The following is a 25,739-nucleotide window of genomic DNA, read 5'->3' on the forward strand; positions in this document are numbered from 1 at the left end:
TGAAGAATGCTGTAATTCTTGCTTCTTTCACAGGATGTTGAACAGGAGCATGTTCAGGTTCAATCTTCAGCTTTGGCGGAGCTCCAGAAACGAGTCCTGAAAGCAGAAGCAGCATTGGCCCAAAAGGAAGAGGAAAATGCTATACTGCAGCTGCAACTTCAGCAATATGAGCAAAGGTGGTTGCACTATGAGGCAAAGATGAAATCCATGGAGGAAATGTGGCAAAAGCAGATCACATCCTTACAGGTAGCTTTACCTTCACTGGAAGAAAGATGGGAATATCTATTATAAACAGATTTGTAGTGGGACACACAGACATGAACGTTTATACTTCTAAATATATCTCTTTTTTTTTTTATTTGAATTGAAATATCTTATTATATCTTATTGGAGCTTTTAATAGTGGGACACAAACACATACACATTTATACTCTCTGTTTTGACATTTTTCCAGTATAGTGCATCTATTTGGTCTTTCAACTGAGCAATGGGGTCACGTCTAGATGCTAACCATTCTAGTCTTGTTGTGATGCAGATGAGCCTAGCTGCAGCCAAGAAGAGTCTTGTTGCAGATGAAATTGCAGGCCAACTTGGAAGGCCTGTTGCTTCACCAGTGCCTCACAATAATGGTTATGAGGAACCAATGTCTGTGGGTACCCAAAATCCAGATGACACCATGCGAATCATATTACCTAACCCACTTTCCGGGTCTGGCAATGTACCTGGGCGAGTGTCTGATACTGGTCTCATTGCAGTCAATCAGCTGAGGAAGGAATTTGAGAAACGGAAACAGGTCTTTGATGATGATCTCGAGTGTATTCTGGAGGTCAAATCAGGACAGTCTACTTCCAATAGGAACCCTGATGATGAACTTCGGAAGCTGAAGCTAAGATTTATGGCCTGGAAGAAAGACTACAAGATTCGGTTATGGGAGACAAAGGCAATGTCCCACAAGCTTGGGAACTCAGATATGGATAAGAATCATAAGAAATGGTGGGGGAAGAAGGGTGTGAGAGGCACGTAGTATATTGAATTCTTAAAATTTATTCCGTCTTTACTGGCCATTTTTGACTTATTTAGCCTCGAGGTGGCCAGTGCTTCACATGCAAAACTGGGGGGATACTGCATTGCAGCAAGGGAGAAAGGAAATAGGCAAATAACTCGAGCAGAATTTGAAGAGAACATTTATGGGAAGGCCATTTTTATGGCATTTCCAGTGCAGTTCCCACCCACCCATTCCTGACTGCATCTCGGGTGTTTCTGGTCTGTGAGAGTGGTTGGGTTGCAGGAGGGGCAGCTGTTGAGAAGAAGATTGGATATCTATCTAACATTTTTTATTTTGGAGGAATCTTATCCTTGTTTATAGCCAAAAGGGAATGCGAAAGGGTTTTTCCTTGTGTAAATTCTGTTATCGTTCATGTAACCCCAAAGTATATAGCATTTTCTTTTTGTTGATAAAGAAAAAGATTCATTAAATCAAGAAAGAAGAGGAAACACCAAGAAAACAAGCAAAGAAACAAGATTCACACGACATATGCAGCGTTATAAAACCCAGATTTAGCTACCGCATGAACAGCAGAATTAGAGCTTCGAGAGCACCAACTGAACTAGTACCGAACCTGAATGGTCTTCCATCATACAACTAACCAATTGCAGCGTTTTAACATGTTATGATCCTTACGGAACGCAGAATATGTCCATGGAAATGAGAGGTCATCGTGCAATCACTTCTAATGCTGTGTTTGATTTGATAGAAAATAAGAGAAAAAAAAAAGAAAATTGAAGGAAAGTTCTTAAGGATTGGATTGATCCGTTGAACCTTGGTAGTTGAATTGCTCATCTGCCACAATGGTTATACTTTTTGTTTGATTTTAAAACATGGATCTTATATTATTGAAGAGTGTTGAATATATATTTAATTAGGGTCCATTTGGCCCATTGCTCAAACGGCCTTGTTTGAGTTTTTATTGACACCCATCTAACTAGATATATAAACAGGACTACTTTTAAAGAAACGAATACATTTCAATTTTTAGTTGAAACTCCGATTGTAAATGCATTTTGTTAATGAGTTTCTGGAGCCAAATGCCAATGGAAACGAAAATAAACTTTGTTTGATTTCATGGGGAACTCGTGCTTATCTAATATAGCAGTTGCTAACTTACACTGATCTGGTCCTCTTAAGTATAGAGAATATGAAAATAGCACCACACCAGAATTATTACAAGATATTCAATCTTAATAACTGATAAACATAAGATCCACTCTTCAAATCCCACTACTTAATCTACAGAAACACTTCACATATTTGTTGATTTTCACAAATTAACATGGAAGCAAAGAACTGCAATGAAATCTAGGATCCTGGAACGAATTTAGTGGCATAGACCCATGCATTGTTAGCAACAGGGTTGTCGAGGTGGTCCAAGAGGTTCTCGAGAGGGCCCTTGCCAGTAACTATAGCCTGGACGAAGAACCCAAACATGGAGAACATGGCGAGCCGACCATTCTTGATCTCCTTCACCTTGAGCTCGGCAAATGTGACAGGGTCATCAGCAAGGCCTAGTGGGTCGAAGTAGGTTCCACCAGGATAGAGGTTGTTTCCCTCGCCAACTCCTGGAAGGCCATTGATGCGGAAGCCCTCGACCAGTCCCATGAGCAGCACTTGGAAGGCTAACACTGCCAAGATGCTCTGAGCGTGGACAAGGTTGGGGTTGCCCAGATAGTCAAGCCCCCCTTCAGAAAAGATCTGAGCTCCAACTTTGAACCAAACTCGTTCCTTGAAGTCCACTCTGACCCATTTCTCAAGAACTTCTGGGGTGATGCACCCGAGTGCGCCCAGCATAGCCCATCGGCCATGGATCACCTGACATATTTCATGCATAAATATATCAAAATAGATAATTTTTTCATGGAAGAAAAGCGACAAGAAAACAGGATCCCAAACAGTAAGAGGATGCTGATGGTCGATGGATTACCTCAAGAGCCCTGTTCCTAGCGAAGGCCTCTGGATCTGCTGATAGTCCGGCAGTGTCCCAACCGTAGTCACCTGGAAATTCTCCGGTGAGGTATGAGGGGGTCTGAGCAGAGAAGGGTCCCAAGTACTTGACGCGTTCTGGTCCATACCATAACTCATTCCCCTGTTAAATTTACAGAGTATGCTTGACTCATACAGCAACAACCCAACAAGGAAAACCTAAAAGACAAACAAAAGATGAAGGCCAACACTGAAACCTATCTGGTTCACTACTTAGTACCTACCATAGTGAACTTGCCAGTTCCCATGGAAATGACATTTCTAAGTGGGTTAGCGTTGGATCCCCGGGTCTGACCCAAGAAGGGGCTTGGTCTAAGGACAGTGCTGGAGCTGGCGGATGCTGCCATGAGTGTAGCCACCATCTTTATTACCTTCCTGTCCGAGTTGCCGGAAAGAGACCGAGGAGTTTTGAGTATTGAGTAGTTGTTTCAGTTGGAGCTGACCAAGGTGTTGATGGTTGTGAGAAAAAAATGCAATCCAGAGAGTAAGCAAGAGAGCTGAGAGCAAGTCTAGAGAGGGGGAATCTAAACGGGTAGTTAGAAATGCCAGGACTTAGGAGGAATGTTCTAGTGGGGATTTTGAGGTCTCAATCAACCAATAGGAAGGCTTTAAAGGATATGAAGCATCTCCAATTCATATCACTCTATCCACATTTTATCTTGTTCTCTAGAAAGGGTCATGTTGAAAAGAGACATAGCCATCAAAAGTCTATTGAATGGAATCCAATCCATTAAGAAACTTTGAACCGCACGATATGACCCCAACCATCACTCTCTAACCCCCTTGGCTTTTAATTTTCATTTCCACGGTTCGTGGGGAAGAGAGTGAAGGGGATGGGTGGCTTGAACTGAATTTGGACTGTCATACGAGCAACTTGGTCTAGTCGTTCTGAACAGTTTGCTTCTCAGCATACTGGGCTGCAGATAAAATTACTCTGCATTGCATCTATTAGTAAAGTTGGTCGGAATGTTGTGTATTTATTAAAGAGACGTATGTTCAAAATGTACAACATCAAAGTCATTGCTTTAGTTCAGTTTCTTAATGGTATTCAAAACATATAACATTCTGATCAATTTTAGTTTAATTTCCTAATGGTATTCAATATCCAAATTTAATCTGAATTTGATCCATGATCTGGTGGATAAAGTTTGATTCCAATCTGAATAAAAAATAATCAAATTAAATTTAGAACTTTCTATCAAAAGAAATTAAATTTAGATCTATGTTATCTAATTATCCAATTCCATCCTGATAGTGCACGATTTGGAAGCTCCTAGCTGGAGGATGATTTGGATATTAGTCGTGTAGCGAGCTGGACCAAGCTACAAGACAGAAGATTAGAGAACCTGGGGTGGTTAACCCAACGAGGTCGCTCTGATGCTTAAGCCAGTACTATGTTGTGATTACGAACTAGAATCTGAGTGCTAGAGAGCTTGGATGCAAGTAATCATGCGTACTTGAACCATGGAGGGGTTGATGCCTTTATATAGTTGAGTTATTGCAGGTTTCTCGGAACAGTTCCGAGATCTGCGGCTTGAATGGACAAGGTTCATTTCCGCTTTAGTCAGGGAGTAATGTATCAATCAATGAACTTCATTATTGCCGCCCGATTCAGATGGGGAGAAGATAAGGCTTGTCATTATAAGGTATAATCCCACAATATCAGATGTCTACTGGGAAGCTACTGGGATTGATTACGTGTCACTTCGGTTCCTGGGCCCCAAACTAGATTAGCCGTTGAGGTGGTATTACATCGAGGTGACCTATTGCCGAAGTGACTTTACGCCAAGCTTCGCATACTGCTGACTAGGCTCCCCTTGCTGAGTTGTCATCTGACGTGGAGATCGTGTCCACGTGACTTTTATTTACTAGGTCGTGCCAAATTACTCCTCATCAATTGCCCCGCACTCCTCGTGGCAGGGGTCCTAACCCGGTGTGGGGAGTTCACGACGAGCATAGGTGGATTTGGCGCGAAATGTAGGTGATGTGGAGGGGGAGTCGCTAGTCGGACCTATTCGATCATTCAGTTCAACCAAGAAGTAACCCGGATTGCATACCTGGTACACGCAGACATCAAGCTATTTATATACTCCGTGAACGTCAAAACACGTGCTAAATCGATTTCAACCTTGGTGGGCATGCAACCGATTTTCCTAGGAGCCGTTGGATCGTGTTGATCTTGACCGTTGATTCCTGGATATATTGGGTATAAATAGGGGCCAAAGGGCCCATTTTCTTCGCCACAAGTATGCAAATCCGTAATCTTTGAGGTCGCGCTTAAGTTTTCCAGTTCAGTATCAACCCTTTCTGGGTCCAAGGTCGCCTCCTTTTCTTCAGTCTTCCTTTTGGTGAGTCCACCTTCCTTTGCTTTTTTTCCTTTTGATTCCGTTGTCCTTTCCTTTAATATGTCTAGCCTTAGCTTAGATAGTCTTTTGGACGGGAGCAGCGAGTTCGCTGGGGCCAAGGTGGGTACCTCGGCTTAGATCGTGGATCCTCATCCTACCGAGGTGGTCACTTCAAGATAGGACGCGGTCCTCGGTCTGCCCGAGGTGGACTCACCTCGACAAGAGCGAGAGGCTTTTGGTAAATCAGCTTCCACCTTACATTGAGGTCGGCTACCAAACAACTTCGTCCCATCAATAATGATGGCGGACAGATTTGTAGCCTTAGTAGCCTAGTACAGACTCCCTGACAACCTTGTATAAGCATCCCCTTAGGCAACTTTCCTTGGGATCATGATCACAACAAGATCGTGATCTCCGAGGAGTAGCTCATAACCAGTTTATGTCTTCCACTTCACCTTCTTATAATCGAGATCGTTAAATTCTTTAACATTACCATATACCAGCTACACCCGAACTCTATCCGTAACATCGTAGGGACCATTTCTCTTTTCCACGATTACAACCGTCCCCTTGACCTCGACGTCTTCTCTCGTCCTGCATTGTACCTGAGCACAAGAAAACTTATTGCTTGTCTCCTCGTCCTAGGTACAATTTGTTGCACAAGCTCCCTAATAAGTTCCTAGCCTAGAAGAGGCATTACTTTGTGGTCCACAACATCGACGGGTGGCCCTTCCCGACTCACTGGAGGGCAACCATATAGGACCCCGGCGTTAGACAAGACCTAAAGACAAGGGAGGAAGTCCGATCTTGGGCGGAGCTCGGCCAGAAGTTCAAAAACTTCATGACTGAGGAGAAGCTCGTACAGGTAGGCCTAAGTCCTCCTGGTAGGTCACTATTTGCTGTACATTTTCTATTCATTTTACTTTGGTATTGTATCTGACTTAGCTCCTTTTTTTATCACAGTTTCCATGGACAACATCCCTATCGTTGAGCTCTTCTAGAGTATGAAGAAGGGGAAGAAGAAGAAGAGGGCCTCCAAAAAAGGCTCGCATCAAGACCGAAGCAGCCACAACTGAGGCTGCCGTTCCTGAGCCCGAGCACCCACCAGTTGTTGAGCAGCCTCCCATAATCGATTTGGTCGAGGAGGCTACATCTTTAAAGCCCGTCCCAGCAACCGCCACTTCTTCGGGCAGCGATGCTCCAGTTCGGAGCATTTTGACTCTGAAGTTTGGCCTTCTCAAGAGAAAGGATGCAGTGTTCACTGAGGAGGTCGCTCGTTGGGCCGACATGCCAGTTGCTCAGCTTGGGGCCCGAGCGGCCACACACTGCATGGCGGTATGTTCTTGAACTTGTCTTTCAAATTGTCTTGTACTTAGATTTTTCATATACTGATACTTGTTTTCTTCTCTTGGCAGATGAACTCTTCCATCCATGCCTTGGCTTACCAGTTCAAGGCGAACCTAAAGCGGACTCTCGAAGCTGAGGAGTCTTCCCGAAATGCCCACACTGAACTGAACTTAGTTCGCAATGAAAGAAACCAACTGAAGAACGACACACAAGCCAAGAAGGAGCTGCTAACTCTGCTGATGTCAAAGAAGAAGGAACTGAAGGAATGGAAAGTTCCATCATATGGACGTTCGAATAAAGCGGAATAGAATGGGCGAATTTCAAAATTTCTTTCTTTCCTATACCTGGGAATCGCATTCCCTATTTTAGAAAACTAATTTTCAAGGATCAATCTTGAATCAAGAACCGAACCAGATCTGAACAAAGCAGTAGGATAGGGAAATACCTGATACAGAGAATTAGTATCCCCAACGAAGGTGTGTTGGACAGTTTTTGTATGCCCTTAGCTTCGATCAGTTTTGGTGTACTTTTGGTATTTAATGTGAATAAATGAAGTATATGTTTGATTCATGTTGTGTGGTATACTTCTGTGTAAGACCCTAAAACTGGATACTTAATGAGACTTGTGTTGGTTTTGAATGTTCATAGATGTTGGATAAGTCTGGGGAGATTTATCCTACCAAGGCTGACATTGGTGTGCTACCAACCATTGGGGTGGCTTGTCTCAACTGCCAGGGTGAGACCCAAGGCACATGCAGTGTAGGATTAATTGAACCCTTGAACCGGATCAGATTTCCAGTATTGCCCTAGAGCTTGGAGATTGATGGGCAAAACTGGAAAGTTACACCTGACCCCTAAACCCGATTATGGTACTGCACTAGGTGTCGAATTGGGTTGTCTTTGATATGCCAATCAATGAGATCCTTAGCGGGGGTCAAAACCTGGGTATGTTGGGATAGTTTGAGAATTCATCTGAGTGGGTGATCATAGTGATGGGATCAGCCCCTTTGTCGGACAAAGCTAATGATTGGGGATGCACTCTCTCTTATTGAAACCAAACTGCCGGCAGTTGATTTCAATCGTTGGAATATTGTTTTGCAAAATTTATATATATGATATATATTTAAGTATGGTTTCAAAATTGTTTAAAAATGGTTTTAATTCCCGGGATCCATGTAAGTGGAGAGTGCAACACTGTTACTTGCAGCCCAGGGAGAGGTCATCTCTTGTCGGGCAGTGCTTGATCATTATGGGCTGAGAGGTTAAGTGTAAGGCCATTTGGTATGATACCTGATGGGCTAATCTTGCACCTGCCCACAGTCTCTGGGACCACTTAGTGTAAGTGTTGGGCCCATAGGGTTCATATGATGGGCTCAGGGGGTTTACTGGGCTCTCTAGTGAATTCGGCCAGGCCTTGTAACAGAGGCTGGGCCGAACCCATGTGGCTGGTGTGTAGATCAATGCTTGGGTCCCACGCCATACAAAGAAGCCCAACTGGGCAGCAGTTTGGAAGACTTTTGAGCACATAACCTTATTGAGCCTAAAGCCCATTTCGAATTGGGCTGATTTGATCAGTCATTATTAAGGGGTGAATCTGAGATTAGGATGAGCCCAAAAGCTTATCTAATCTACAGATAGGATTAAGAAGAGTCCTAATCCAAATACTGATTTGGATGAGGGGCAACTCCTGATATGATCAAGAAATCCTTTTCTTAATCATTAAGCAACTGGAAGAAACCCTAATCTAATTACATGAATTCGAACCCTAGGGAGACAAAATACAACTTGCAGTTTTGTGAGATAGGATCTCATAAACACTAGAGAAGAAAAGCAGTTCGTCACCTTCTTCTCCACTTTCCTCCTATTGCAGCTGCCACCATCTTTGATGAGAGGAGAATTTATCATATTTTTATCCCCAATTACTCTGTCTTTTATACTGAATTAGCACCTAATTGGACTCATATTTTTGTTCAGGGCATGAAAGAAGGCATCAAGAGCAAAGAAAGACAAATCGGATGATTTTTCACAATTTCAACATCGTTCAGTGATCTGGGCCTAATTCACGTCTCCGAACTCCAAATGGGCTGATTCAAGACCCAATGGAAAGATAAGAGACAAAGCCACAACTTTTGTATTTTGGGCTTTCACTGATTCCTTCTGTATCGAAGAGAAATTCGGGCCCAAATTTGGGGAAAATTCGTAGGAAGGCTCAATCCGTAGCTGAAGCCCAACTCGTAGAAAAGCCTGGCTGAAGCCCAATTCGCAAAGGAGGTCTATTACGAATCCAAGAACAAGAAACTAAGAAGAATCCTTCCACATCTAAATTTTTGATGTAATCTTAGAGAGATAAGAGGATTGAGTCCATTAGATAAAGAGATAAGATTAGAATTAGGATAAGACTTTCCATTCTTGTAAGATTAACTTCAAGAGGAAGTAGGAGACCACCCCCTCCCCTTCAATCTATATTAAGGAGGGGGTGGACCAGCTAAGGCGATCACAGAATCACTGAATCACTCACTTCTTGATTTGAATCAAGAAGCAAGGAGCAATCAATCAAGAAGGATTCAAGAATTCAAGAAACTTCAAGAAGAAGGTGGCGGCAAGAAGAGGAGATCTCAGCACCATGGGCGAATTCAAGAGTTCTTTCTTCCCCTTTGTTTGCTTTATTTCTTCCATCATGAACTGATTTGTTTTCTTGCTAGGGCCATGGAAAGCCTAACCATGTTAATGAATATATTTTTATCTTCTTGATTTATCAAAGATTGTGATTTCCATATAGTCTATGAATTATTGTGCTTATTGCAATTAAGAGCTTGGCCACCTCTTAATTGATTTGGGTTATGTGAATGAATTGAGAGAGGAATTCACATGATTGACAGAATAATTCATAGTGTGAATTGAATGGTATATAGAGATATATATACATGATTCATCTGAATTTCATGGTTTTCTTGGACTTAATGCACTCCCATCTTGAGAGTTCTACTCAAGAGATCGAAGGACTACCTGATGGGCATAGGTTTAGTATATTTTGAGAGAGAATATAAAATAAAATTGGAAAGACCTCAGCTTATGGGAATGACAAATAATCTTGGCTAATCAAACCCATCAATATTCACTGCATTGGTTAGGTGGACCAAAAGCCCTAGCGATTCCATCCATTGCAGATTCGATTAGTGATCACCTTCGCTATTATTTTCTTTTTCCAGTTTTATTTTCAGTAGTTCTTGTTCCTAAAATTAGAATTTTGATTGTCCAAATAATTAGGGAAGACTGTGATTCTAATACTTATTTTGTTAAATCCCTGTGGGAATGATATTATTATACTACTTGATAACTAGTGCACTTGCTAGGGTTAGTCACAGTTCGTTTTCTCTGCCAGACATAGATCAAGAATAGTTCTTGATATCAGTCTTTGTTGAAAAAGCTGATTCGGTTTTGGTGCTCATTGTCATCCAAAGAATTATTGTGAAGGAGTCAATGTGTAGGATGCACCCTGCTGGTTCTGTTCCATAGTTGTTGTGTTATCTTCAACAGGAGCAGATCTTGGTGCCTTCTTTGGGTGTGAACACCAACTTTGGGAGATATTATTTCTCTGGATCAAGTATAATTACTCCCTTTTCCTTTTGGTTCAGATCTGATTTGGTTTTGGTTCAAGTAGGATCCTTGAATCTTGATTCTAAAATTAGGGAATGTGATTCCCAGTTGAAAGGTAGGTAGAAAATTTTTGAAATTTGCCCCACCCATTCCACAACTGTTTTGGCATCCATATGATGGATTCTACCATCCCTTTAATTGGTATCAGAGCTACAGGTTTGAATCTTGAACCAAGAATTCAGATCTGAACCTGCACAATTCGGTAGAAGCTGTTCTATCCGGGTATAGCGCAGATCGTTGTTTTATTTCAAGAAATTGTTTCTTCTTGAGGGCGATTGATCTGAAATTAATTTGGTTTAAATCTGAAATTTATTTAGAATGGTTCTTGATTTATTTTTTGTTTTAATGGACTGTTTGTACCTAGAGATCGAAGTGCAGATTTGGCACAGATTGTCGGTGCATTCTCTTTTGTAATTTCTATTCAATTTGGTCTATAAAATAATTATTTTTATTTTTCTAAACTTAATGTATTGGATTCAATCAAGGATGTAATTAATTAATAGAAATAGGATTTCTATTTTATTTTATTTTCTTGATTGAAGAAGACGGTGGTGCTGGAGATTCACAGATGGAGGGAATGCATTCTGCGTTTTGCAGTTTATGAAACTGCAACCCCAATGACTAACCTCTGTTTTGTAGGTGGTGCGAACAGTCCATATCTGATTTATGATTGTCTAAAAATCAGAAATATTAATTTCAGATATTTCCTTAATTAATTCTTGAATTGAAAATTAGTTTCGGACCATCCCGGACCAGATTGGACCAAATATGTTTGGACCGAATCTAGGGTTCGAAAGGGGACTATTTTCAGTCCAGTTTTCTCACACTATCAGGCCCAAATCTGATGTTCAATTGCAAGGGGACTCGTTAGTGGCTCTTGCGCACACCATGGCTGAATGCACATCATTGCCATGGTGTCCCATAAGGTCATTGGATGACCCCTCTTTGCTTGGTGGGCCCCACAACCCTGAAAAGGGAAGCGTGCGAAAACCCTAGCCGACTTAGGCCCACCAGAAATCTGACTTTATGAAAGTCAATGGGAGCCACTTTGGTTTGACCTAAATTAGTACTACGGCGTAGTTTTGTTCCCTCTGATAATATGAGTGCATGTGATAGGGAGATCCATATGATGGACTCTCTAAAGGCCTTCCATCATTAGCACGATGATGGATCCTTAAGTAATGAGGAAACGCATCATAAAATTGGGTTATCCATTTGCTGTTGGGTCTGTCAGAGTGTTTCATAAGATGATAGGGGCGTCATAGACCGATGTGGGAGGGGCTTTACCAGAAAATGGGAACTCTCTCACGGTACCTTGACGTAACCTGAATATGATGGGTGAGCACTCACTAGATAGAAAGGTTTACCTAAAAATGACTTTGAACCTTGTCTGACAGAGGCCAAAGGGAAACTCATACGATGAGTGGATGTGATCCGTCGCAGAAAGGTGGTGGGGTTATGTAGCTGAAACAGTTGGCTCCATGCATCCTATGTGATTTCCCACATTTCCAAAGACATATCATCATCTCCATCATTGAGATAGGAGAGAAATCTCAGAGATGAACAAATGGAAATGGAACATAGATTAAAAGCCATATCTATATAGGTAACATGAATCAAACTAAAGGTTGTGGACTAACGTTTTGCTGTATTACCAGAAAATGGCAAACGGACAATTTGCTAAGTTGCTTGACGACAAAAGCTTAAGGGACCCAATTATGCCAGCTGGTAAAGAAATCTTATACTCCTAGCTTTAGAAAAACTAGATAAGGTGGCTAAAAATCCTACTCCGGATCGTTCGGGGGACAGGGCTTCTGAGACCCAAAGGAGAGAATACCAGAAATGGGAGGATAAAAACTCCCTGGCCCGCTGCTATATCATAGCCTCTTTCGATAATCCAATACAGAGGCAGTTTGATCAGATAGAACTCACCAAAGACATATTGGATAGTCTGAAGACTATATATGAAGAGCAGAATCATTCTACTAAGGTCCTAAAACAGTTCATGACCGCGCAGATGACTAAGGGGCAACAAGTGCATGACCATTGTCTTCGGATGATGGGCTACATAAATGAGATTGAGGCCCTTGGTTCCAGGCTAGATCTGGTTACACAAATCGATGCTATTCTCAACTCTCTACCTCCGTCCTTGATGTGTTGCTCATTGTGACACTAGCAAGTGCACTAGCCATTCAAGTAATAAAGTAGTGAGTGAAGTATCGTTCCCACGAGGATTTAGGAAACAATTACCAATACTAAATTAAGCACTTCTTATCTGATCAACAAATAAATCAAAACTCTAATGAAAGCTAAGAAATCCTAAATTAAAATCTATCTAAATCATTGGCCCAATTGCCTTCAATTCAGGTTAGAAGAGTAAGCAGTAAATGTCAATCTCAGAATTCAGCAATCTATCAATTATAAATCATGATTGAGCCTTGGTTTGGTGAAACCCCAAGGTCATGAACAGCCTCTCTCAAGCGCATGTTCATCCTATGCATGAGTGACGGTTCTTCTATCTCTAGCAAGAATCTAATCCCCATGCATGCATTTCTTCAAACACTTCTAAGGCATCAATTCAAATCTGAATTGATCACCAACTGAATTGTGCAAGTTATCTCTAACCTTGCACTCAATTCAGTTCTTGAATAGTAGATCTGAATTCCTAGAGTCTCTCTCAAGCACTCTAGGAATTCCAAGCTGTAGATTAATTCGCCCAATCTGAAAATTGCAGATCTGAATTCTCTTTCAAGCAATTCAGATCTTGCAATCTCAGATCTGAGAATTCAGATCGAGTTTTGAAGGTTAGTTGGCCGAATTACTCTACAATCACACCCTTATTCAAGAAACTTCAAATACAATGCATGACCATTTGAATGAATCAAAAAGAATTAGATTGCTGAACTGAAATTTTACAAGCTGAAATACATCAAGGAAGAATGGAAACAAGGAGAAAGAAGAAAGAAAATGTAACTAAGAAACTGAATTCAAATCAAAAGAGAATGAAACTACAAATGATTTATTACAAAAGATCTTTGAATCACAAACCCTCAATTCGAACTCACCTTCTTCTTCTAGCTTGCTTGTCTTGAACTTCCTTCAGCCCTTCTTCTTCTTCTTCCTTGCGCCTAGCCTTCTTCTCTTCTCTTCTCTCAAGGTGGCCGAACCTCTAAGAGTGGGAGAGCCTTCCTCTCAAGCAATTGAACAACTTTCTCCCCTCCTAGAGGCCTCCTTATATAGTTTTTCAAGGGGGCTCTTGCCCCTTCTTGAAGCCTCTAGAATGGGGTGTATTACACCCCTCATGAACCTTCTAGAGTGCTCCCTCCTTCTCTTCAAGAAACTCCTAGAAGTTGCCGCCCCTAGCTCCCTTTGGGCTGCTATTTGGGCTACAACTTAGCTTGCTTTTGAGCTCATGTGGGCTACACTCTAGGCTGTTATTTGGGCTAAAAATGGGCTGGGCCAAAATTTCTTTCTTGCTAGGCTTCTTCCCTTGGATTTTCCAAAGAGTTTCACTTGCTCTTCTTGGGCCGAAGTGCTCTCTCTTGCTTCCACGACCGGGCTGGACTGAAATTGGTCTTTTTGAACCTTCTTTTCTTGCCTTTTTCCTTCCTTTTCTTGGATTGATTATCCTTGAACTTATTCTTAGCATTAAGCTAAATTAAGGCAAAAATTAATAAAACCGGCATAAAAATCCATGCTAAAGTCCTCAAAAATTATAGATAAATTGTAAGTTCATCAGTCCTTCAACCCGTTCATTATGAATTATAATATAAACAAGCTGAATGTCAGCGTCCAAGAGCTCAGCAATATGCTGCAAAGAGCTAAGGAATTAATAAGGAAGGATGGGCCGATAGCCATGCTTGTTGAATCTGGCAAAATCTGGCAAGAAGAGGAAGGCAAAGAGAAAGCCTCAGAAGAAAACCACCAAATCTAAGAAACAAAAGAAAGACAAGGCCCCGATGCTTGTCACTTCTACAAGCAGGCCAGCCATTGGAAGAGGAATTGTCCCGTCTACCTGGAATCTAAGAAAGGTACTTTCGAAACTTGGGTCATGGAAACTAATTTGTTAGTAACTTCTGTGTCTTGGAGTGTTGACTCCGGGGCTTCAACTCATGCGTGTAATTCACTGCAGGGGTTCAAAGTAAGTAGAAGGCTAAGTGAAGCAAAATTGACACTATACTTGGGGACTTCTGCAAGTGTTGTAGCTACGGTAATAGGAACCGTAGAATTGAATTTTAGAGAAGGGATTCTTGTACTGAGACTGTCTTTATGTACAAAATCTAAGAAGAAATTTGATTTCTGTTTCTAAACTGTGTGTGGATGGATATACTATCTCTTTTAGTAATATGAGTACTATCAAAAGGAACAACAAATTCATCACATGCGGGGAACTGGAGAATGGTCTCTATGTTCTACATCCTTCTCTAGAAGCTAATCTAACTGAAACTACATCGGTCGAAATCCCCAAAAGGACTCGTGACATGGTAAGTCCCACATGCCTGTGGCATTACCGTCTTGGTCACATTAGTATTGACCGAATCACAAGATTGGTAAAGGGTGGTCCTTTGGGTTTTCTAACCGTAGAAGACCTTCTCACTTGCGAGCCTTGCCTTAGAGGCAAGGTGACAAAGTGACCATTTAATAGTAAGCCTGAAAGATGTACAGGCACACTTGACCTTATACATAGTGATGTATGTGGCCCCCTGAGTGTTAGGATACGCAATCAACATGTGTATTTCATCACCTTTACCGATGATTTTTCACAATATGGTTATGTGTACCTAATGAGACATAAATTTGAATCCTTTGAAAAGTTCAAAGAGTTCAGATAGGAGGTCGAGAAACAACTAGGGAGAGAAATTAAGGCCCTTTGATCAGATCGAGTTGGCGAGTATCTCTCTTACGAATTCAATGACTATTTGAAGGCCAATGGAATTATCTCACAGTTGGCTCCTCTTGCAACACCCCAGCTTAATGGTATTTTAGAGAGGAGGAATAGGACATTGCTTGACATGGTCCGGTCACTTCTCACACGCTCAAAATTGCCCACATCCTTTTGGAGATATGCATTGGAGACCGCAATTTACGTGCTGAATAGGGTTCCAACCAAATCGGTTCTGAAAACACCATACAAACTATGGACCAGAAAAAAACCAAGTGTCAGACACTTGAAGATTTGGGGTTGTACTGCGCACGTTAAAAGAACGAGTGCGGACAAGTTGGAATCCAAGACCAGTCGTTGCCTGTTTGTAGGCTACCAAAAGGATTTAATGGGTTATCTTTTCTATGACCCAAGTGAGCAGAAAATGTTCTGCAGTCGAAATGCCATGTTCTTAGAGATGGATTATATCTTGGACACTCATCGTCAGGAAATAGTTCTTGATGAGGAGAGCTCAGGATCAATGGGAGATGTCCCGTAGGTTCCAAGTAGTGACCAACCTAGAAGATCCACTCGGGTATCCAGGCCACCTGTCCATTATGGTTATGACTAGGATAGTTACCTGGCGGAAGCCTTAACTAGTGAGGAGGATCCCGTGACTTACGTGAAAGGTATGTTGGACATAGATTCCCAGAAGTGGGTGGAGGCCATGGGAACTGAGTTGGACTCAATAGAGGCCAATGGAGTTTGGACTCTAGTAGATCCGCCCTCTGGGGTAAAAGCAATTGGTTGCAAATGGATTTATAAGAGGAAGAAGGGCCCGATGGCAGGATTGAGACCTACAAAGCTCATTTGATAGCGAAAGGTATACTCAGAAAGAAGGTATCGACTATGAGGAAACCTTTTCGCTCGTGGCCATGCTTAAATCCATTAGGATCCTACTAGCTATAGCAACATACCATGACTACGTGATTTGGAAAATGGATGTCAAAACCGCGTTCCTAAATGGAGATCTTAGTGATGATATCTACATGCAGCAGCTGCAAGGTTTCATTGTTGCTAGTCAGGAACACATGGTATGTAAACTTAATAGATCCATATATGGACTTAAGCAAGCTTCTAGGAGTTAGAACATTTGTTTTGACTCTGCCGTCAAATCGTTTGACTTTGAGCAGAATCCAGATGAGCCCCATGTTTATAGGAAGTCCAATGGAGATAAGGTCACCTTTTTGGTGTTATATGTGGACGATATCCTACTCATTGGGAATGATGTAGGAATGTTGACTTCGGTCAAGGTATGGCTTTCGCAGTAATTCTCAATGAAAGATTTTGGAGTTGCATCCTATATATTGGATTTTTGACTCTATAGAGATAGACTAAAGCAGATAATTGGATTATCCCAAGCTGATTACATTGACAAATTTGTCAAAAGGTACAACATGGAGAACTCCAAAAAAGGAAATGTTCCTTTCAGGCACGGATCACTCTCTCCAAGAAGATGTCTCCCAAGACTTCTGAGGAGATTGAGGGCATAAAAGATGTTCCCTATGCCTCAGTCGTAGGGAGCATCATGTATGCCATGCTGTGCACTCGCCCTGACATTGCTTAGGTGGTGAGTGTTGTAAGCAAGTTCCAGGCCAACCCAGGGCAAGAGCATTGGACAGTTGTGAAGAACATACTTAAATACCCTCGAAGTACAAAAGAGTTTTGTCTGGTATTCGATGGTAGTTCACTGCAAATTCCGGGGTATACTGATTCCGATTTTTAGTCGGATCTAGATGATAGAAAGTCTACATTTGGTTATCTTTTCACGATAGGATCGTGTGTTGTTTGCTGGAAAAGCAGCAAATAGGGGTCCACGGTAGAGCCCACAACCAAAGTTGAGTACATTGCCGCAAGTGAAGCTGCCAAGGAAGCTGTGTGGATGAAGAAGTTCGTTCACGAATTAGGAGTGGTTCCGTCCAGCACATCACCCATCCCGTTGTTGTGTGACAACAATGGAGCGATCACCCAGCCTCGGGCTCACTTGAAGTCAAAGCACATTGAGAGGAAATACCATGTACTGTGGGAGATCATTGGTAGAGGGCACGTCTTGGTTCAGAAGGTAGCATCAGCGGATAATGTGGAAGACCCATTAACTAAGCCACTCACACAGAAGGTGTTTGAGAAACACGTGGAAAGTATGGGACTCCGGCTTGTACCAGATTTGACCTAAGTGCAAGTGAGAGCTGTTGGACAGTTTTTGTATGCCCTTAGCTTTAATCAGTTTTGATGTACTTTTGATATTTATGAAAATAAATGAAGTACATGTTTGATTCAAGTTGTGTGGTATACTTCTATGTAAGATCCTAAAACTGGACACTAAATGAGACTTGTGTTGGTTTTAAATGTTCATAGTCGTTGGATAAGTCTGGGGAGATTTATCCTACCAAGCCTGACACTGGTGTGCTGCCAACCGTTGGGGTGGCTTGTCTCAACCGCCAGGGTGAGACCCAAGGCACATGCAGTATAGGATTAAATGAACCCTTGAACCAGATCAGATTTCCAGTATTGTCCTGGACCTTGGAGATTGATGGGAAAAACTGAAAAGTTACACCTGACCCCTAAACCCGATTATGGTACTACACTAGGTGTCGGATTGGGCTGTCTTTGATATGCCAATCAGTGAGATCTTTAGCAGGGGTCAAAACCTGGGTATGTTGGGATAGTCTGAGAATTCATCTGAGTGGGTGATCATAGTGACGGGATCAGCCCCTTTGTCTGACAAAGGTAATGATCGGGGATGCACTCTCTCTGATGGTAACCAAACTGCCGGCAGTTGATTTCAATCGTTGGAATTTTGTTTTGCAAAATTTATATATATGATATATATTTAAGTATGGTTTCAAAATTGTTTGCAAGTGGAGAGTGCAACACTGTTACTTGCAGCCGAGGGAGAGGTCCTCTCTTGTCGGGCAGTGCTTGATCATTATGGGCTGAGAGGTTAAGTGTAAGGCCATTTGGGATGATACCTAATGGGCTAATCTTGCACCTTCCCATAGTCCCTGGGTTTTTATAAGATGGTTTGGCCTAGGAACCACTTCGTGTAAGTCTTGCGCCCATAGGGTCCATATGATGGGCTCAGGGGGTTTACTGGGCTTTCCAGTGAATTCGACCAGGCCTTGTAACAGAGGTTGGGCCGAAACCCATGTGGCTGGTGTGTAGATCAATGCTTGGGTCCCACGCCCTACAAAGTAGATCAACTGGGCAGAAGTTTGGAAGACTTTTGAGCACATAACCATTTTGGGCCTAAAGCCCATTTCGAACTAGGCTGATTTGATCAGTCATTATTAAGGGGCGAATCTGAGATTAGGATGAGCCCAAAAGCTTATCTAATCTATAGATAGGATTAAGAAGAGTCCTAATCCAAATATTGATTTGGATGAGGGGATCTCTTGATATGATTAGAAAATCCTTTTCTTAATCATTAAGCAATTGGAAGAAACCCTAATTGAATTACATGAATTCGAACCCTAGGGAGACAAAATACAACCTACAGTTTTGTGAGATAGGATCTCATAAACACTAGAGAAGAAAAGTTGTTCGCCACCTTCTTCTCCAGTTTCCTCTATTGCAGTCGCCACCATCTGTCACAATTTGTTTTCTCTGCCAGAGAAAGATCAAGAATAGTTCTTGATATCAGTCTTTGTTGAAAAGGATAATTCGGTTTTGGTGCTCATTGTCATTCAAAGAATTCTTGTGAAGGATTCAGTGTGTAGGACGCACCCTTCTGGTTCTGTTCCACAGTTGTTGTGTCATCTTCAGCAAGAGCAGATCTTGGTGCCTTCTTTGGGCATGAACACCAACTTTGTGAGATATTATTTCTCTGGATCAGGTATAATTACTCCCATTTTCCTTTTGGTTCAGATCTGATTCGGTTTTGGTTCAAGTAGGATCCTTGATTCTTAATTCTAAAATTAGGGAATGCTATTCCCAATTGAAAGGTCGGTAGAAAATTTTTGAAATTTGCCTCACCCATTCCGCAACTGTTTTGGCATCCATACGATGGATTCTACCATCTCTTTCAAGGTGTTCATGCCCAAAAATTTCATCAAAGACTGCTCCCACTGAAGATGGCACATTGTAGGACGGAGCATAATCAACAACATTCTTCATAAGAATTGGATCGTTCGCAAGAACCCACTAGATGCTAGGTGAGCACAACTTATTTTCAATTCTTTCAGAAAGAACTGAAATCAAGAATGCTTCTTGATGACTCCCACGTGACTGGAGACGAACTGCTAATGGCCGCGGCAACAGGAAGGAGGCGGCATGGAGAAATTGGCACAGTCTCACTGGAAGCTGATTTCTCTCTTCTGTGTTGTATCTGTATCTCAAATGAGTGTGTCTAGAGGCTGCCGCCCCCTCCTCCTTTTATAACCCTAAAGGGATCAGCTCCTAATCCTATTAGGAGAAGTTGATCCCTTTAAGTGATAAGGTAGAGTCCTTATCAAATTTGCAGATCATGATAAACCCTCCTAATTTGATTAGGAGTTTTCAGTTTTGAATTATATTCAAATCTGGACTCTTACTAAGTGGATAGGAACTTTCCCTTATCCTTTAAGGCTAGTCCATATCTCAGATTCGCCCAATTCAAGCCAATCTAATTAGCCCAGCTCGTATTGGGCTTTTGGCCCATTAAGTGTATGTGCTCACTTAAGCCTTCCAAATTGCTGCATAGTTGGGCTTTCTCTGTATGGCGTGGGACCCAAACGTTGATCTACAGATCAACCACAAGGGTTCGGCCCAGCCTTTGTTACAAGGCCTAGCCGAATTCACTAGAAAGTCCAATGAACCCCTTGGGCCCATCATATGGACTCTATGGGCCCAATACTTACACTAAGTGGTCCTTGGGCCAATCCACCTTGTAACACCCAAGGACTATGGGTAGATGCAAGATTAGCCCATCAGGTTTAACCCTTAATGGCCTTACACTTAACCTCTCAGCCCATAATGATCAAACACTGCCAACAAGGGAGGACCTCTCCCTCGACTGCAAGGTACAGTGCTGCACTCTCCTCTTACATGGACCCCGGGGATTAAAACCTTTTGCAAACATTTTTGGAAAACTTATATATATGTATATTATATAAATATATTTTGCAAAACAAAATTTCAATGATTGAAATCAACTACCGGCAGTTTTGGTTTTCATCAGAGAGAGTGCATTTCCCCGATCATTACCTTTGTCTGACAAAGGGGCCGATCCTATCACTTTGATCACCCACTCAGATAGGTTCATGAACCATCTCAACATACCCGGGTTTTCACCCCCTCTAAGGGTCTCACTAATTGGCATATCAAAGATGGCCCAATCTGCCACCTAGTGCGATGCCATAATCGAGTCTAGGGGTCAGGTGTAACATTCTAGTTTTGCCCACTAATTGCCAAGGTCCAGGGCAATACTGGAATTATAGTTTGGTTCAAGCTCTCAAGTTGATTCCACACTGCTTGTACCTTGGGTCTCGCCCTAGTGGCAGAGACAGGCCACCCCAACCGACTTGGCGATACATCAGTATCAGCCTTATCAGGATAGGTCTCCCCAGACCGACCCACTGGCTGTGAACATTCTAAACCAACACAAGTCTCATTAGTGTCCGGTTTTAAGGGTATTACACAGAAACACACCACGTGACATAAATCATATATGCACTTTATTCATTTACAATAAATGTCATAAGTACATCAAACAAATTGGAGCTAAGGACATACAAAATTGTCTAACAGCTCCCACTTGCACTTAGGTCCAATCTGGAATAAGCCGGAGTCCCATACTTTTCACATGTTTCTCAAACACTTTCTATGTCAGTGGCTTAGTCAATGGGTTTGCAACATTCTCCACTGAAGCTACCTTCTAAATCAGGACGTCCCCTCTACCAACAATCTCCCGCAGTACGTGGTACTTCCTCTCGATGTGGTTGGACTTTGAGTGGGCTCGTGGCTCCTTAGCCTGAGCAATGGCCCCATTGTTGTCGCACAACAACAGAATGGGTGATGTGCTGGATGGAACTACTCCCAACTCTTGGATGAACTTCCTCATCCACACGGCTTCCTTGGCAGCCTCACTTGTGGCAATGTATTCAGCTTCGGTTGTGGAATCCGTCGTGGACCCCTGTTTGCTGCTTTTCCAGCAAACAACACATGATCCTATCATGAATACGTAACCAGATGTAGAATTTCTATCATCTGGGTCTGACTGGAAGTCGGCATCAGTATTCCCTTGGATTTGTAGTGATGTACCATCAAATACTAGACAAAACTCTTTTGTCCTTCGAAGGTACTTAAGTATGCATTTCATAGCGGTCCAATGCTCCTGCCCTGTGTTGGCCTGAAATCTGCTAAATACACTCACCGTGTAAGCAATATCGGGGCGAGTGCACAATATGACATACATGATGCTCCCCATGGCTGAGGCATAGGGAACATTCTTCATGTCCTCGATCTCCTCAGATGTCTTGGGAGACATCTTCTTGGAGAGAGTAACTCCGTGCTTGAAAGGAACGTTTCCCTTCTTGGAGTTCTCCATGTTATACCTTTTGACAATTTTATCAATGTAAGTAGATTGGGATAATCCTATTATCCACTTCAATCTATCACTATAGAGTTGAAGACCTAGTATGTAAGATGCTTCTCCATGATCTTTCATGGAGAATTGTTGTGAAAACCATACTTTGACAGAGGTCAACATTCCCATATCATTCCCATTGAGTAGGATATCATCCAAATACAAAACCAAGAACATAACCTTATCCCCACTGGACTTCCTGTATACATAGGGTTCATCCAAGTTCTGCACAAAATCAAACGTTTTGACGGCAGAGTTAAACTGAATGTTCCAACTCCTAGAAGCTTGCTTAAGTCCATATATGGATCTATTCATTTTACATACCATGTGTTCTTGACCAGCAGTAATGAAGCCTTGCGGCTGCTACATGTAGATATCTTTAGTAAGATCTCCATTCAAGAACGTGGTTTTGACATCCATTTACCAAATCTCGTAGTCATGGTATGCTGCTACAGCTAGCAGGATCCTAATGGATTTAAGCATGGCCATAGGCGAAAATGTTTCCTCATAATCGATGTCCTCTTTCTGAGAATACCCTTTCGCCACTAAGCGATCCTTGTAGGTCTCAACATTGCCATCGGGGCCCTTCTTCCACTTATAGATCCATTTGCAACCAATTGCTTTTACCCCTATGGGCGGATCTACTATAGTCCAAACTCCATTGGCCTCCATTGAGTCCATCTCAGCTCTCATGACATCTACCCACTTCTGGGAATCTATGTCCAACATAGCTTCCGCATAAGTCACGGGATCCTCCTCATTAGTCAAGGCTTCCACCAGGTAACTATCCTGATCATAGCCATAATAGACTGGTGGCCTGGATACCCGGGTAGATCTTCTAGGTTGGTCACTACTTGGAACATGTGGGACATCTCCCACTACTCCTAAGCTCTTTTCATCAAGAACAATTTCTTGATGATGATTGTTTAGGATGTAATATTCCTCCAAGAAATGGGCATTCCGACTACAAAACACCTTCTGTTCCTCTGGGCCATAGAATAGATAGCCCATAGAGCTTTTGGGGTAGCCTATAAATAGGCAACGACTGGTTCAGGATTCCAATTTGTCCAGGTTTATTCTTTTAACGTATGCCGGACAACCCAAATCTTCAAGTGTCTGACACTTGATTTCTTTTTGCTCCAAAGTTCATATGAAGTGTTCAGAACTGATTTGGTTGGAACCCTATTCAGTACATAAATCACAGTCTCTAATACGTATCCCCAAAAGGATGTGGGTAACTCCGAGTGTGCGAGAAGTGACTGGACCATATCTAGTAAGGTCCTACTCCTCATCTCTGAAACACCATTAAGTTGTGGGGTAGTAGGAGAAGCTAACTGTGATACTATCCCATTGACCTTTAGGTAGTCCCTGAATTCGCCAGAGAGAAACTCACCACCTCGATCGGATCGAAGGGACTTAATTTCTCTCCCCAACAACTATTTCTCGACCTCTTGTCTAAACTCCTTGAACTTTTCAAAGGATTCAGACTTGTGTCTCATTAGGTACACATAACCATACCACGAATAATCATCGGTGAAGGTGATGAAGTATACGTGTTGGTTACGACTCCTAACATTTAGGGGCCCACATACATCACTATGTATGAGGTCAAGCATGCCCATACATCTTTCAGGCTTGTCGCCGAATGGCCATTTTGTCATCTTACCACGAAGGCAAGGCTTAAAGGTGGGAAGATCTTCTACAGTTAGAAAATCTAAAGGACCATCCTTTACCAACCTTGTGATTCGGTCAATACCAATATGGCCAAGACGGTAATGCCACAGGCACGTGGGACTAACGGTATCACAAGTTCTCTTGGGAACGTTAACCGATGTAGTTTCGGCTATATTGGTTTCTAGAGAAGGATGCAGAACATAGAGACCGTTCTCCAGTTCCCCGTATGTGATGAATCTGTTGTTTCTTTTAATAGTAATCATATTACTAAAGAAAACAGAATATCCATAAAGACAATCTTTAAGTACAAGTGATCATTCTCTAAAAAACAATTCTATGGTTCCGATGGCCGTAACTGCAACACTTGCAGAAGTTTTGAAGAAGAGTGTCACCTCTCCCTCACTCAGTTTTCTGCTTATTCTGAAACCCTGCAATGTGTTACATGCATGAGTCGAAGCCCCAGAGTCAATACACCAGGAAGTAGAAGCAACCAACAAATTGTTTCTATGACACAGGATTCGGTATTACCTTTCTTGGATTCTAGGTAGGTAGGGCAGTTCCTTCTCCAGTGGCTGGTCTGGTGACAGGCATCGGATGCCTTATCCTTCTTCTATTTCTTGGATTTGTTGCCCTTTTTCTGGGGCTTCTTCTTAGACCTCTTCTTCTTGCCACGCTTGCCAGCTTCCATAAGATTGACCACGGGCTCATCCTTACGAATCAGTTCCTCAGCCCGTTGCAACATATTGTTGAGCTCTTGTAAGCTGACGTTCAGCTTATTCATGTTATAATTCATGATAAACTGATTGTAGGATGGGGGTAAGGAATTCAGAATGGCGTCTACCTTGGTGACATGGTCTAGCCTGGACCCTAGGGCTTCCAGCTCATTTATGTATCCCATCATCCGAAGACAATGGTCATGCACTTGCTGACCCTTGGTCATTTGAGTGGTCATTAATTGCTTCAAGACCTTCTGCCGAGTAGAACGATTCTACTCTTTGTACATAGTTTTCAGACTGTCCAATATGTCCTTTGTTAGACAGTTTTGTATGCCCTTAGCTTCAATCAAGATGATGCACTTTATGAGTTTATTGTAAATGAAAAATAGTGCATTTTTTATTCATATTCCCTTGGTATGTTTCTGTGTAATACCCTTAAACAGGACACATAATGAGACTCGTGTTAGTTTAGAATGTTCACAGCAAGTGAGTCGGTCTGGGGAGACATATCCTGACAAGGCTGACACTATGGTGCCACCAAATCGGTTGGGGTGGCCTGTCTCAGCTGCTAGGGTGAGACCCTAGGTAGATACAGTGTAGGATTAATTGAATCTTTGAACTAGACCAAATTTCCAGTATTGCCCTGGACCTTGGTGATTGATGGGCAAAACTGGAAAGTTAAACCCGACCCCTAGACTCGATTATAATACTATACTAGGTGTCGGATTGGGCTGTCTTTGATATACCATTTAGTGAGATCCTTAGTGGGGGTCAAAACCTGGGTATGTTGGGATAGTCTGAGAATTCATCTGAGTGGGTGATCATAGTGACAGGATCAACTCCTTTGTCAGACAAAGGTAATGATCGGGGGTGCACTCTCACTAATGGAAACCAAGACTGTCGGCAGCCGATTTCAATCGTTGAGATTTGTTTTGCAAAATATATTTTATATGAGATATAAAAGTATATATACGGTTTCAAAATGTTTGGAAGAAGGTTTTAATTCCCGGGATCCATACAAGCAGAGAGTGCAACACTGTTCCTTGTAGCCGAGGGAGAGGTCCTCTCTTGTCGGGCAGTGTATGATCATTATGGGTTGAGAAGTTAAGTGTAAGACCATTGAGGATAATACCTGATGGGCTAATCTTGCATCTGCCCACAGTCCTTGGGTGTTACAAGGTGGTTTGGCCCAGGGACCACTTAGGGTAAGTGTTGGGCCCAAAGAGCCCATGAGATGGGTTTTAGGGGGTGCACTATCCATAACAGTGTATTCGGCCATGCCTTGTAACAAAGGCTGGGCCGAACCCATGTGGCTGATGCGTAGATCAATGTTAGGGTCCCATGCCATAAAAGGATGTCCAACTGGGCAGCAGTTTGGAAGGCTAAGTGAATACATAACTTTAAATGGGCCTTAAGCCCATTTCAAACTGGGCTAATTTGATTAGTCACTTAAGGGGCGAATTCTGAGATGGATCAACTG

The 25,739-nt window shown here is 42.3% G+C and overlaps 2 protein-coding genes across 11 annotated transcripts in view; one reads left to right on the top strand and one right to left on the bottom strand.

Moving 5' to 3' along the window:
- Positions 1–1,487, top strand: part of LOC148877910 (myosin-3-like) — a 105,321-nt gene extending 103,834 nt beyond the window's left edge. For both annotated transcript variants that reach the window (XM_088946398.1, XM_088946407.1), the window contains exons 23-24: positions 34–246; positions 536–1,487. In XM_088946398.1, the coding sequence (XP_088802524.1) occupies positions 34–246; positions 536–1,024 (702 nt within the window). In that variant the 3' untranslated portion in view covers positions 1,025–1,487. The remainder of the gene's footprint in view (positions 1–33; positions 247–535) is intronic.
- Positions 1,488–2,094: 607 nt separating this feature from the next.
- Positions 2,095–25,739, bottom strand: part of LOC148877912 (chlorophyll a-b binding protein 13, chloroplastic-like) — a 37,165-nt gene continuing 13,520 nt past the window's right edge. For 8 of the 9 annotated variants that reach the window (XM_088946442.1, XM_088946483.1, XM_088946428.1 and 5 more), the window contains 2 exons: positions 2,979–3,140; positions 2,095–2,866 (listed from right to left, as the gene is read on the bottom strand). In XM_088946442.1, coding sequence (XP_088802568.1) covers positions 2,357–2,866; positions 2,979–3,140 — 672 coding nt within the window. In that variant the 3' untranslated portion in view covers positions 2,095–2,356. Of the gene's footprint in view, positions 2,867–2,978; positions 3,141–3,261; positions 3,798–25,739 lie in introns of those variants that run through there. The other variant, XM_088946420.1, reaches the window with a different exon arrangement.

This window comes from Nelumbo lutea, chromosome 1, assembly GCF_056320005.1.
Source record: "Nelumbo lutea isolate HS-2025 chromosome 1, American lotus-T2T, whole genome shotgun sequence".
NCBI classification, from domain to species: domain Eukaryota; kingdom Viridiplantae; phylum Streptophyta; class Magnoliopsida; order Proteales; family Nelumbonaceae; genus Nelumbo; species Nelumbo lutea.